The sequence below is a fragment of the Carcharodon carcharias genome, chromosome 3, assembly GCF_017639515.1.
Source record: "Carcharodon carcharias isolate sCarCar2 chromosome 3, sCarCar2.pri, whole genome shotgun sequence".
In the NCBI taxonomy this organism is placed as follows: domain Eukaryota; kingdom Metazoa; phylum Chordata; class Chondrichthyes; order Lamniformes; family Lamnidae; genus Carcharodon; species Carcharodon carcharias.
In genome coordinates, this window is record NC_054469.1 from 224,110,479 (window position 1) to 224,123,040 (window position 12,562).

Below are 12,562 nucleotides of genomic sequence, written 5' to 3' on the forward strand. Positions count from 1 at the left end.
TCCTAAGGTGAACATTGGATTTTTGTCGGAGACATTGAAACTGACTCACCAATGGGTAACACCATATGATCTAAGCTCCTCTGGCCTTTGCAAAGTTTTAATGTCATATTCTGGACTCCCAGGCCAGTCTGTTATTGAACATCCAGCCTGTCAACACGAAAGCTGGACTCCAGGTTGACAACAAAGCCTGCCTCAAGTTTAAACCTCCTTGAACCCTGGTTCTTTGCAAGATTCCTGCCATCGCCTGTAGAGTCTCTGGATACCAACATCATCTTGTTCTAGCATCACCAACTTTAAAGGAAATCTGCAACTCCAGGGGCAGAATATTGAGCTCGGTGGACAGGCTCGCACTTGTGTGTGTGTGTGTGTGTGTATGTGTGTGTGTGTGTGTGTGTGTGTGTGTGTGCATGTGCATGTGTGCAGCTGTGAAGACTATCCCCAGGTTTGAATGTACGAATAAATAGTACTTCTGATTTCACCTTAAAGAGAGTTTGCTGCAAGTCACTTTAAAATTGATGTTACAAACAGAGGGTTTGGAGAAACACACCATGGCCTATTTCAAAAATTAAAACACCTCTACTTATGAACAGACTGCAGGAAAAATAAAGGAATTCAGTTTGGCCCACTCCCCTCTGCATGATCGAACACTAAAGATTGGGCGCAGTGTCCCACTGAAAGACTGAGACCAGGACCTTGAGCCATCAGATGCTGACATCAGAGCAAAGAGGGAGAAGGCTACCATGAGGGTACCTCATGGCCATTACCACAGTTTCCTGTAACCTACCACTACCATCCCCATGGTGGCCCCAGGAAGCGACTGTAGCACAAGCAGATGGAAGGGGCATCCACTGGGAGTCCAAGTCCTGCACTGCCCACCCCTACACCCCATTTACATGCAGTGGGCAGGGAACGCAAGGCAAGTGGCAGTTCTGGCATGGACAGCAGGAGAAAAATACAGATTGGTCAGCAAAGTAGCAGTTCTGTATTCAACAAATCAACCATTCTAGAGAGTAGGGGAACCCTGGCTCCTATTGTCTTTTGTGCTGAGTTTGTGAAAGTGTGGACGTGTCTTTGTTATACTGTTGGCTCTTATATATGTGTCTGGTGGTACACGTGTCTGGTGATACACGTGTCTGGTGGTACACGTGTCTGGTGATACATGTGTCTGGTGATACAGCCACACACTTCACATTCAGGTTAAAATAATGAACTTGAAAGAACACTGTGAAATAGGGCAGCCACAGTAAATTCAACAAGCAGTATGATTTGAAATCTCATGATTTATTATGTTGCTCAGGCAATCGATCGCTCCCAACCTAAAATGAGCTCAGGCTAGGTTTATTTGATGGATGTGGGGAATCATTGATGGGTACCTCATTTACAAGGTTATAAGAGTAATCAGCTCTAGGCAGATTTCAGATCCAGCTTGACCTCCAACTGGCAGTGTAGACATGGTATTATTAATAACAACTGTACTGTGGGATGTTTTCTCCTTGTGTTAAAGAGATATTGTGACAGATCAATCAACTATTTTCTCTCCAAAATGTGATGGCTTGAAGCGTTTAATCGCCAAAAATCCTAATAGAAAAGTAATAGACACGGGTTTTATAACACCTTGTGTTGTGTGATCGTTTTATTAAAAAGTATTGCCCCTTCTGTACTCTGGCTGGTATGGAGCTGTACATAGATTAAGAAGGTTACAGGTTTGTCCCAGAGCATACATCCACACACCCAACTTTAGGTGGCACCTTTCAGTTTTCCAAATCAATTTCTGTCCTGTCCAGTGGGCCCCAACTTCAAAACAGCATTCCTGAATTTTAAATTACTCATGAGACTATTTCATCCATGAAGAAGTTGTGAATATAGGAAATGTAATAGGTGCTTAATTTGCTCTTTTTTAAATCACATTAGCGACATTAACCATTTATGGCACTTTGACAGCATTTAGTCTTGAAATTAAGCACGTTCCATACTAATGCCCCTTCTTTGGATTGATGAAAACCATAGCAATGCATTAAACTCATTAAGAACATAGGGACAGGAGGATACCATTTAGCCTTTCAGCCTGTTCTGTCATTCAATGAGATCATGACTGATTGGCAACCCAACTCTGAATCTGTCCCATATTCCTTTATTACATTTGGTTAATAAAAATGTATCAATCTCAGATTTAAAGGTCCCATTTTTTATTTGTTCGTGGGATGTGAGTGTCGCTGGCAAGGCCAGCAATTCTTGCTCATCCCTATTTGATGTGGCACCCCATTGTCATTTGCGGAAGGGAGTTCTAAACCTCTACCACCCTTGGCATGAAGAAATGTTCCTTAATTTCATTCCTGAGAGGTCTGGTGCTAATTTTTTGACAACGTCCCCCAGTCCTAAACACCCCAACCTGTTTTCCCAGTCTTCCTTATCTGTTGTCTATTTGAGCACATCAGTAATTATGCAAACAATTTAAAATGAGGCAATTTGAATATTCATGAAGCTACGGACAGAAAATTTAAGTGTGGCTACCTTTCAGACTCCACATCCCCAACCTTCAAGTTTTGTAGAGTGAGAGTTTTACTGTGTTGCTATGGATTGTCAGTTTGGATTTTTATTCCTGATCCCGATCCATCGAGCCCAGCATAAAGATAAATATGGCTCCTCAGCCGGGGCAAACAAACTCAGTGGCAATATATTTCCATCAGATAACTGTTAAAGTCAGGAACTCCGCTAAGCAGTGTGTCAATGAATAAACATAGTTACTGCAGAGCTCAGAATGCTATGTATCTGCTCCTGCCAAAATGTCATGCAAAAACTAGTTTGATTTTTGCGGTTGCGCAAGATTAATTTACAGTGAATGGAAATGGGGTTTTCTGTAATTTAAGATTAAGTGGATTCTATCTTCTCTGAGGTGATGAAGAATATCCTTCTGGTAAGCTAGAAATCGCTGCTGACAATAACAGGGGATCAGCACTCAATACAATTCAGATGCTATTCCTCTACCTGCTATCTTACTGGGGCCTTAAGCTTTAAGGGTAGTTTACGAAAATTGTGGATAAAAAGGTTGACACGCACACCAAATACTAATGATTCATCTGCTATTATCTGTAACTGTGATCATAGGCCTGGAGAGTTGACTTCGACATAGTGCGATTTTGTGAAAGGATCAATAGTGAGTTGGCATCCTGTTCCACCCCTCTCACCATTTTTACCGAAAAACTGTGAATATTTTTGTCTGTCTACCAGGGGGGAGAATATATCTGCCCTGATAGGGGCTCAATAGAGGTTCACTAGATTGATTCCTAGGATAAGAGGGTTGTCCATTGAGGAGAGATTGAGTAAAATGAGCCTATATTCTCTGTAGTTTAGAAGAATGAGAGGTGATCTCATTGAAACATATAAGATTTTGAGAGGACTTGACAGGTTCGATGCTATTTCCCCTGGCTGGAGGGTCTAGAACTAGGGAACATTGTTTCAGGATAAGGAGTTGACCATTTCAGACAGGTGAAGAGAAATTTCTTCCCTGAGGAATCTTTGGAATTCTCTATCCCAAAGGGCTGTGGATGTTTAGTCATTCAGTATGTTCAAGACTGAGAATGATTAGGTTTTTAGTCACTATAAGGAAAATCAAGAGATAAGGGGGTAGGGCGGGAAAGTAGAGTTGAGATAAATGTCAGCTGTGATCTTATTGAACGGTGGAGCAGGCTCAAGGGACTGAATAACCTACCCCTGCTCTTGTTTCTTGTTCTTATTGAAGTCAATGTAAATAAAAAATTGGAAAGATATTAAACAGGTGCCAATTCACTATCACATGTTTAGCACCATAATGCAATGTTAGGATCTACTCATAACTATCTTAAGCTTGATTTGCTTAGTTGTTTTGCCTTTTGCTGTATTTTATGAATATTTAAGCAGTAATTGGATGGCATTCTGAAACTGTCTGCTTTATTCTTTAACAGGGTCTCTTTGAGTACAGAGCATAGTGGTTACATTACTGACCATGAAGCTACCAGATTGACGAAAAATAAATTTGGTTCACTAATGTCCTTTAGGGAAGGAAATCTGCCAGCTTTACCTGGTCTGGCCTATTTGTGATGTGGATTGAACCTTAACTGCCTTCTGAAATGGCCTAGCAGGCCACTCATTTGCCTAAGGATAGACAATAAAGGCTGGCCTTGCTAGAAACACCCAACATCCTATGAATGAATAATAATTTTTAAGAAACAATCTTCAGCCACTGATGTTTTCTTTAAAATCTTGCTTGGGTTCCATTTTCTAACTGAATATTGTTATCTTCCACAGCAAACAGGTTATCTGATACTAAATGTAGGCCCTGTCCACCAACGTACTTTTCAAATGAGACCTCACTTACAGCGAAGTGTAAACTGAGGACCAAGTAAGTTCATTATATGAATCATAATGTTATGGTCTTGTAACTTACAGAGTTGAATGATATTTTATTGTTTTTTTTAATATCTGTTACAAAGTATTTACAGCACAGAAGCAAGCCATTTGGCCCAACCAGTCCATGATGGTGTTTAAGCTCCACACGAGCCTCCCTCCGCTCCCCCCACCGCCAACCTGTCATCTAATCCCATCAACATATCCTTCTAATATATATTGAGAAAGACTTTTGTAGCAGTTTATGTACTTGTGTCACAGAACCTTCCTCACAACATCAGAACAAAGCTAACTTTTCTTCAGCATGGTTTTACATTATGAAAAGTATCTTTTCAAATAGCTTGATACAATTTACGAGCCTAAATCTTTACATTTCGAAAAAAACATAATTTCTGGGGAACAGTGTGGCATTTGGTTTATCGCACCTATGGGTAATGGTGGATAATGGGCCATGGTTCAAACGACTTTCATCAATTTTTAGTGCTGATAGATGACAAGGACTGGAGATTTGTTTTGGGCTGAAATAGGTGGAGCCAGAAGCCTGGGGCTCACTCAGTATTGGACCTAGGGCCTCATCAGTATATTGTCCATCCAGACAGTTCCATGAAGATGGAGGAGGGCCATGCTGCTCAAAGAATGGAATATCCCATATAGTTTTGGGCATGTTGAGGTAAGGGGGAAATGCTAAAATTCAACTATAAAGGTAACACTTCATGAGCTCGAGCTTCAGCTTGGTTAAATTGGCTTTTACGAGGCCATTTGTCCAAAGGCGGTATAATCGATGCAAATGATCTTGGAATTTATCAAGTTTTACAATCAAGACACTATTAGGAGCTGGCCTTGCCCACAAAACTGGCCATGTACAATTAAGAGTTTCCACTGATTGTCTTGTCTTCAGGCCTTCAAGGAGGCTTCAAAAATCAAACTGGATCTTTTGGGTGTAGATATACTAATGGGCACATTTCGAAAGCTTTGTACTAGTTCAAAGAATATGGCACCCTAATATAATGAGCAAATAGCTCTGTATATTTTGCAAAAGTCATTTTTAGTTATTTAAAGTTGGGTAATTTATGGATGGTGGACACTAAATATTTATTTTTTGTGTTTCAACATTTCAACAGTTTTAATCAAACTGCACCAAGGTGTCATTCTTAACGATATCAAGGAATACATTTTAAAGCAACATTTTTTAAAATTGCATTGTGAAATGCTGCACGATCAGCTTGGTGGGTGGCAGAATGTGTGTTTGCTGGTATGTAAATACGTTGGAGCGAAAGCTCAGGGGGAAAAGATGCTTCTCAAAACTAGTGCAATTCTAGGCCCAGTTTGCACCCAGATCACCCACAATTGTGCCTAAAGCAGAAACTCTACCCTCTAATCTGTATTGAGTCAGTCAACTGAGACTGGGATTATGGAACATGGAGATGTCCTTGTTCTTTCCTCTGCACCATCATTGTCAGTCTGAACAACACTCTGACAACACCAATCATTCCTGCCACTGCTACATTACGCTAAGACCTTAAGGGGCTTTTATACAATGGCTATTGGTCTGAGATGTGTCATTTCCTTGGGCAACTTTTACAGTCTGTGCTGGAGGATGGTTTGCTTTGTGGAGCCTTTGCATTCTGATCACCTGTCACAATTGTATTTGCTACAATCCTTCCAACTTCCTCTGTAGTGTACCACAATTACTGTCTATGCAGAAGACATAAGATGATGATGTTAAGCATTCCACATTTTGGTCTTTTGTTAAGGTATGGAGGTACAACCTTGCCTGAACTATCTTTTCCTCTCATGATTAAGTTTAATAGAGAAATATGTAGAAATTAACTGATAAAGTTTTATACTTTATACATATTTAATGTGATCGATTGCTTGTTACTTTACCTGTTAAATCTAACAACTATTTGGGGTCAGTTTTATAAACAATGGAATACAAAGACTTTATTTTTCACCATATTGAAATGATAACAGTATATTCCAGGCAACCTGATTTGATTTATAATTAATTGTGATAGTCAAGCATCTGCCGTGTTCAAATGCACATTTGAAACTGAGACACTGTACTCTAGCTGTGGCCTAGTCAATGTAAACTAGAAGCTGCATCTCCCTACATTACAAGTGACAACACTTTGGAGGTATGTCATTGGTTGTGAAGCAACCTGGAATGTCCTGAGGGTGTAAAGACTCCTGCATAAATACAAGTTGATTTTCTTTATCAATCAGCACTCACACTTTAAGTAAATTATGAATTTCAACTTTAAAGTCTTTGTTTCACTGCTGTCCAATCCCCAATCCAGTTTCCCAACTATGCTGAAAAGCTCCTTCCTCTTCCCAACTTCTCAGCACTGAGATGTGGCAATTTGTTTCGCGGGATATTTTATGTGTGCAAATACACGTATCTCACCAGTGTACCATTTTGAGTAATAATGATAGTTGCAATACATGATTATACTGAGAAATATCCCAGCCAATATTTATCTCTCAGCCATCACCACTAAACTAAACGATCTGGTCATATCGCATTGCTGTTTGTGGGAGATTGCTGTGTGCAAATTTGCTGTCACATTTCCTACATTGTAACAATGATTACATTTCAAAAAGTACCCCACTGGCTTTATAGTACTTTAGGATTCTCTGCAGTTGTGAAAAGCATTATGTAAGTGCAAGTCTTTCTTTTTAATATTAACACCGTATTTCATTTCCTATAGTTGCACCATCCTTGGAATGAAGGAGAGAGTTCCTGGTAATATGACCTCTGATGCCGTGTGCATCAGTGTTGATGCATCACTTTCACCCATTTCAGGTACGGTGGATGCAAAATTGATCTGTCACAATTATAGGTACCATTTGGAGCCCTGCATTATGATATGTAGCTTGAGCCTTCATTAATCTCATTTATCTATACTGAAACGATTTATTCTTCTGAGACAAGAACAGAAATGTTCTGTGAAACACTCAGCAGGTCAGGCAGCATCTTTGGAAAGGGGAACAAAGTTAATGTTTCAGGTCGGTCACCTTTCATCAGAATTATTCTGAGGGTTTAGCAATGTTGACTTTAACACTTGAACATTTGAATTTTCCAAATCGTTGAATAAATTTCCATTGGGTTCGCACTGAATCCAACGCATATCCTGAAAAGCAGAATGCTCCAGTGTAACTCAGTGGGGCTGCTTCCTAATATATTGTTAATATGATGATGATAAGATTGATTGACTTGCTGGCAATAGTACGCATTGCACATTTATAACAATTGTTACATATGAACATACAATTTATGTTAAGAAACAAACCCCATTTTTGTGAAGTTCTTGGTACAGAAACAGCTGTATGTTTAGCCAGAGATATTTAGAATTAGAACTGCACAAGTTGTTAAATGTGGATCCTTTATTATCTCTTTGTTGCAGACTGCCTTTGCTGGTACATGTGTGTATGGTAGCCTGAATGGCTAAAATGCACAATGCAATTTTCAATTTTTTAACTCTGTTGCAAGTAAAATTTGATCCAGTAAATGTGGCTTAAAGCCCTGTGGATTCTGCTGCTTAAAGTCCAATCACACGGCCACTGCCACCTTCATTATTTCCTGTTCGTGCTTTTGCTCACAAAAATGTTTTCCTACCACTTACCTGATCCATTGGGCAAGAGTTTCCCATTGGCTTGAGAACTTTGGGGCATCAAATGAATGTCAGAAACCCGCACTGTGTGGGAAACAATCCGTCAATGTGATTTTCACCGAATTAGTCAATTAGTGGCCAGAGGGCAGGATTGCAATTGTAAAAACCCATCTGGTTCACTAATGTCCTTTAGGGAAGGAAATCTGCCGTCCTTACCTAGTCTGGCCTACATGTGACTCCAGACCCACAGCAATGTGGTTGACTCTTAAATGTCCTCTGAACAAGGGCAATTAGGGATGGGCAATAAATGCTGACCTAGCCAGTAGCGCCCACATCCCATGACTGAATTTTTTAAAAAAATTAAGAATGGTGGGTGGGCTCTCAAAGTTGGACGGCCAATAGGTGACTCTCCAGTTCAGGAACAGCAGCAAGCTGCCTTTGCAGGTAAGTGAGGGAGAGGGCACCTCAAGCTAAAGGTAACCTCTCTCCAACATCTTAAAATTTAAAATAAAACCTGGCCTCAGATCCGGGTCACTGTTGTTGGGGAGTGGCTGGTGGGGCAGCCCTCCACAAGTTGGGGGGTGGGGTTGGGGGGGGGGTGGGGTGGGGGGGGGGGTGGGGGGGGGGGTGTTGGGGTGGGGGGTGGTTTGTGGCTATAGCTGAAGCCAGGCAGGCAGGGAGCACCTCTAAGCTCACCTGGAACATTGAGTCACGTCACATTGTTCCCTGGTGCCTCTGGCAACCTGGGATATTCGAACAATAGTTCTTAATAGGCCCTTAACTAGTTGAATCAGCTAGATGCCCCTTGAGGGTGGCTAGCCCTGCTGCTCTGCCTCCAGGAAAGTGAGGGGATGGAATCGGGGAACCAGCATGTTGACTGACGGTGTGAAATTCCATCCCGCCCAGCTCGATGCCCTCTCTCATCGGAAGCTGAAAATCCTCAAATGGGTTTCTAAATTATTTATCCTCAAAATGAATCATTTCTAAAATAAATGAGAGATAACACATAGAGAAATGAATGATGAAAATGTTTTAAAATTGTATTTGCTTAGAATTTTGTTGTGTTACTGAAAAGACTATTTAAAAAAATTTGGTACATCATTTTAAAATTCTCTTCCTTGAGTTCAAATCCCTCCATGGCCCCACCCCTCTCTATCTCTACAATCTCCTCCAGTCCTGTAACCCTCTGAGATCCCTGTGTTACCCCAATTCTGACTTCTTGCCCATCCCCCACTACCTTCATCCCACCATTTGTGGCTGTGCCTTCAGCTGCCTAGGCTTTAAACGGCAGAATTTCCTCCCTAAACCTCTGCCTCTCGCAGCCCCTCTCTCCTGATGAGGGCCTGGCGGTTAAAACCGGACATGCAATGCTTCATTCCCGAATTCCAGATGTGTTGCCCACTGCAAGGTCGGCCTCATTTTAAAATCAACCCAGCAACCCTCCATAAGATGTGGGTTGGACCACAGTTTAAGAACTGTGCGCGGTTTTGAACATCTCCAGCATAGAAAGGATACTGGAGGCATGAAAAAAGATGCAAGATAGAGCCGCTATGACCATAGTCGCCCTAAGAGGATATAAAACCCAAAACCTAATGCTCTGTATATCTGTAAACTTGCAAAGACTTATCTACTCTCCACTTCTGTTCTGCTTATAAGACAGACGGAGCATGTCATCCGTACAAAACAAAGTACAGATGTAAAGCAAATTGCTGCCATCTGGAGTGAATAAGGCCTGCTGTTTTCTGGCGCAGAAGGAGGCTGTTCGGCCCATCATTCCTGTGCTGGCTGAAAAAGACCTATGCAGCCTCTTTCCAATTTCCAGCTCCTGGCCTATAGCCCTCTTATTTTATTCGTTCATGGGATGTGAGTGCCAGTGGCTAGACCAACATTTATTGCCACCCCTTATTGCCCTTGAGAAGGTGTTAGTGAGCCACTGACTTGAACCACTACAGAACATGTGGTGTAGGTACATCCACAGTGTTGTAGGGGAGGGAGTTCTAGAATTTTGATCCAGCAACGATGAGGGAATGGCGACAAAGCTCCAAGTCAGGATGGTGTGTGGTTTGGAGGGAAACTTGCAGGTGATGTTGTTCCCATGCTTCCGGCCAGAGTTGGAGGAACACAGATGTCTCAAAGGGCTGTGGGGCCGGAGGATGTTATAGGAGGCAGGGCCAGGGAATCAGAACATGGTGATGAGCCTTCACTTGGAAGGGAAGAGGGTTACAGCTGGTGTGTCACCCAACTTGAATTTAACTAAAGTTGGCAACCTGAAATGCTGAGTCAGTGCTGCAGCATCCCCAAAAGGAATGAAAATATCAAGCACCACAGTTTATGGAGGAGAGACCTGAACCCCATACAAATGCACTTATTGGCATCAGCAGAATTACTTTGCTGATAACAAATAATTCTGTTTTTGAAGCTGAGACATTGGGCCCAATGTTAATTCTGTGCAAGTGGTTGGGTTTTGAATGAGTTAAAATCTCACCCATTATATCTAGAATCTTGGTCAGGAACTCAAGTGATAGACCATAACAAAAGTGCTGGGTCCTAGTAAAATTCCCTTCCTTTCAGCTGCCTTATATTTTTGCCATAATCTGGGGTAATCACATTAAAATGTCGCATTCCCAAAAATTGACTTTAAAATTGCTAGTTTGGCACAGACCAGTTGACATCAAATAGGATTTGGGTTACACTACCTCCGTACAGGTAATATATGCTGCTGAGGTACTACAAGCCACAAACTGCAATTGCGCAATGAGCTAGTGGCAGACTGTCATCTACTGACCACTGTCTGAAGCATTGCAGAACTAACAGCAGACTGAGGCAGTAAACACAGCTCCAACAACAATGAGCATATTGAACAAAAAAAAACCTGATGACTGCAGGAAGATATCAATGGACTGGTCAGGTGGGCAGAATAGTGGTAAAATGGAATTCAATCCAGAGAGGTTCTTTTCAATTTGCTGCACAATTAATGAGTTTTGGAAAGTCTGTTTTCACAATTTACGATACAGCTTGGGGTTGCTTATGATACTGCTTCACTGCTTATCCCCCATCTACAAGACACAAGTTAGGAGTGCGAAGGAATACTCTCTACTTGCCTGGATAAGTGCAGCTTCAACAACACTAATGAAGCTCAACACCATCCAGAACAAAGCAGCCTACTTGATTGACACCCCATCTATCACCTTCAACATTCATTTCCTCCACCACCGACACACAGTGGCAGCAGTGTGTACCATCTACAAGATGCATTGCAACAACTCACTAAGGCTCCTTCAACAGCACCTTCCAAACCTAAGAACTTTACCATCTAGAAGGACAACGGCAGCAGATGCACGAGAACACCATCACCTGCAAGTTCCCCTCCAAGCCACACACCATCCTGACTTGGAAATATATCACAATTCCTTTACTGTCGCTGGATCAAAATCTTGGAATTCCCTCCCTAACAACACTGTGGGTGATCCTACACCACACGGACTGCAACAGTTCAAGAAGACGGCTCACCACCGCCTTCTCAAGGGCAATTAGGGATGGTCAATAAATGCTGACCTAGCCAGTGACACCCACATCCTGTAAGTGAATAAATAAAGGAAAATTTGAGCGTGAACAGCAGAAAACATTGGGAAATTGGGAGGTCAGTTTAGCATCACTTCCCACTCTGACCTCCGAGTTTTCATATCTCACTCCTCCGCCCAGCCGTTCACAAGCAGCCCCTCTGCACATTTCTGCAGGCATTGTGGGATGGGGCATACAGACTCCCGGTTACTTTAGGGTTAGCAGTTGTAGTACATGCTCACTGCGATGGGAACTTAAAGGTTAGTAACTAATGCCCCATTTGGAATCAAATGGAATGTGACTTCCACTTTCACAGCATTTAACGCTGCCGAGCGAACTTTCAGAATGAAGTGTTCATCTCTTCGCATTACCTGCCCCACCAGCGCCACACCCTCCTTTTTACAATTCCAGGAAGAAAAATTCACTATCATCCTGTCTTCTTTCCATTATTCAGCTGGACTTGCCCCACCGCCAAGTTGTAAACGATCTGTCAACCACTTGGTTTTCCTTCATGAATGAGATGGGGGGTTTTTACGACACTCCGGTAGTTTCAAGTTCACCATTACTGAGACTGACTTTTTATTCCAGATTTATTTAATTAACAGAATTTAAATTCCCCAGCTGCAGTGAGCTCATATTACCAGGCCATTAACCCTACTCCAGTAATATAAACCCTCTCCAGTACGTTGAACCCAAGTCTACAGTTTACACTGGCTCAGCTTCTTGAAGCACCACTCTGCTTAGCTACTGTACTATTGGCCTTTGATCTCTGCAGGCTATGAAGCTAAGTATTTATGATGTGACTGAGCATAAGATCAAAGTGGAATATGTAATACATGCTCTTTGGTTATGTACATGAAGAAGCTCATTAGGCAGTATAGTGGATGTGCCTCCACCAAGTCTTTGAATAACTACCAGTGTTTGTCATGGAGCTTTCTGGTAGCCTTTCACATATTCATGAAGTTGCTTCCAAACTGCAGAGTGCAGTTGTAACTGTGGAATAT

The 12,562-nt window shown here is 41.9% G+C and overlaps 1 protein-coding gene across 7 annotated transcripts in view; it reads left to right on the forward strand.

The window, feature by feature from the left end:
* LOC121276489 overlaps positions 1 to 12,562 on the forward strand; it is a 64,252-nt gene that overhangs the window by 30,113 nt on the left and 21,577 nt on the right. For all 7 annotated transcript variants that reach the window (XM_041184957.1, XM_041184956.1, XM_041184958.1 and 4 more), the window contains 2 exons: positions 4,285 to 4,378; positions 7,095 to 7,189. In XM_041184957.1, the coding sequence (XP_041040891.1) occupies positions 4,285 to 4,378; positions 7,095 to 7,189 (189 nt within the window). The remainder of the gene's footprint in view (positions 1 to 4,284; positions 4,379 to 7,094; positions 7,190 to 12,562) is intronic.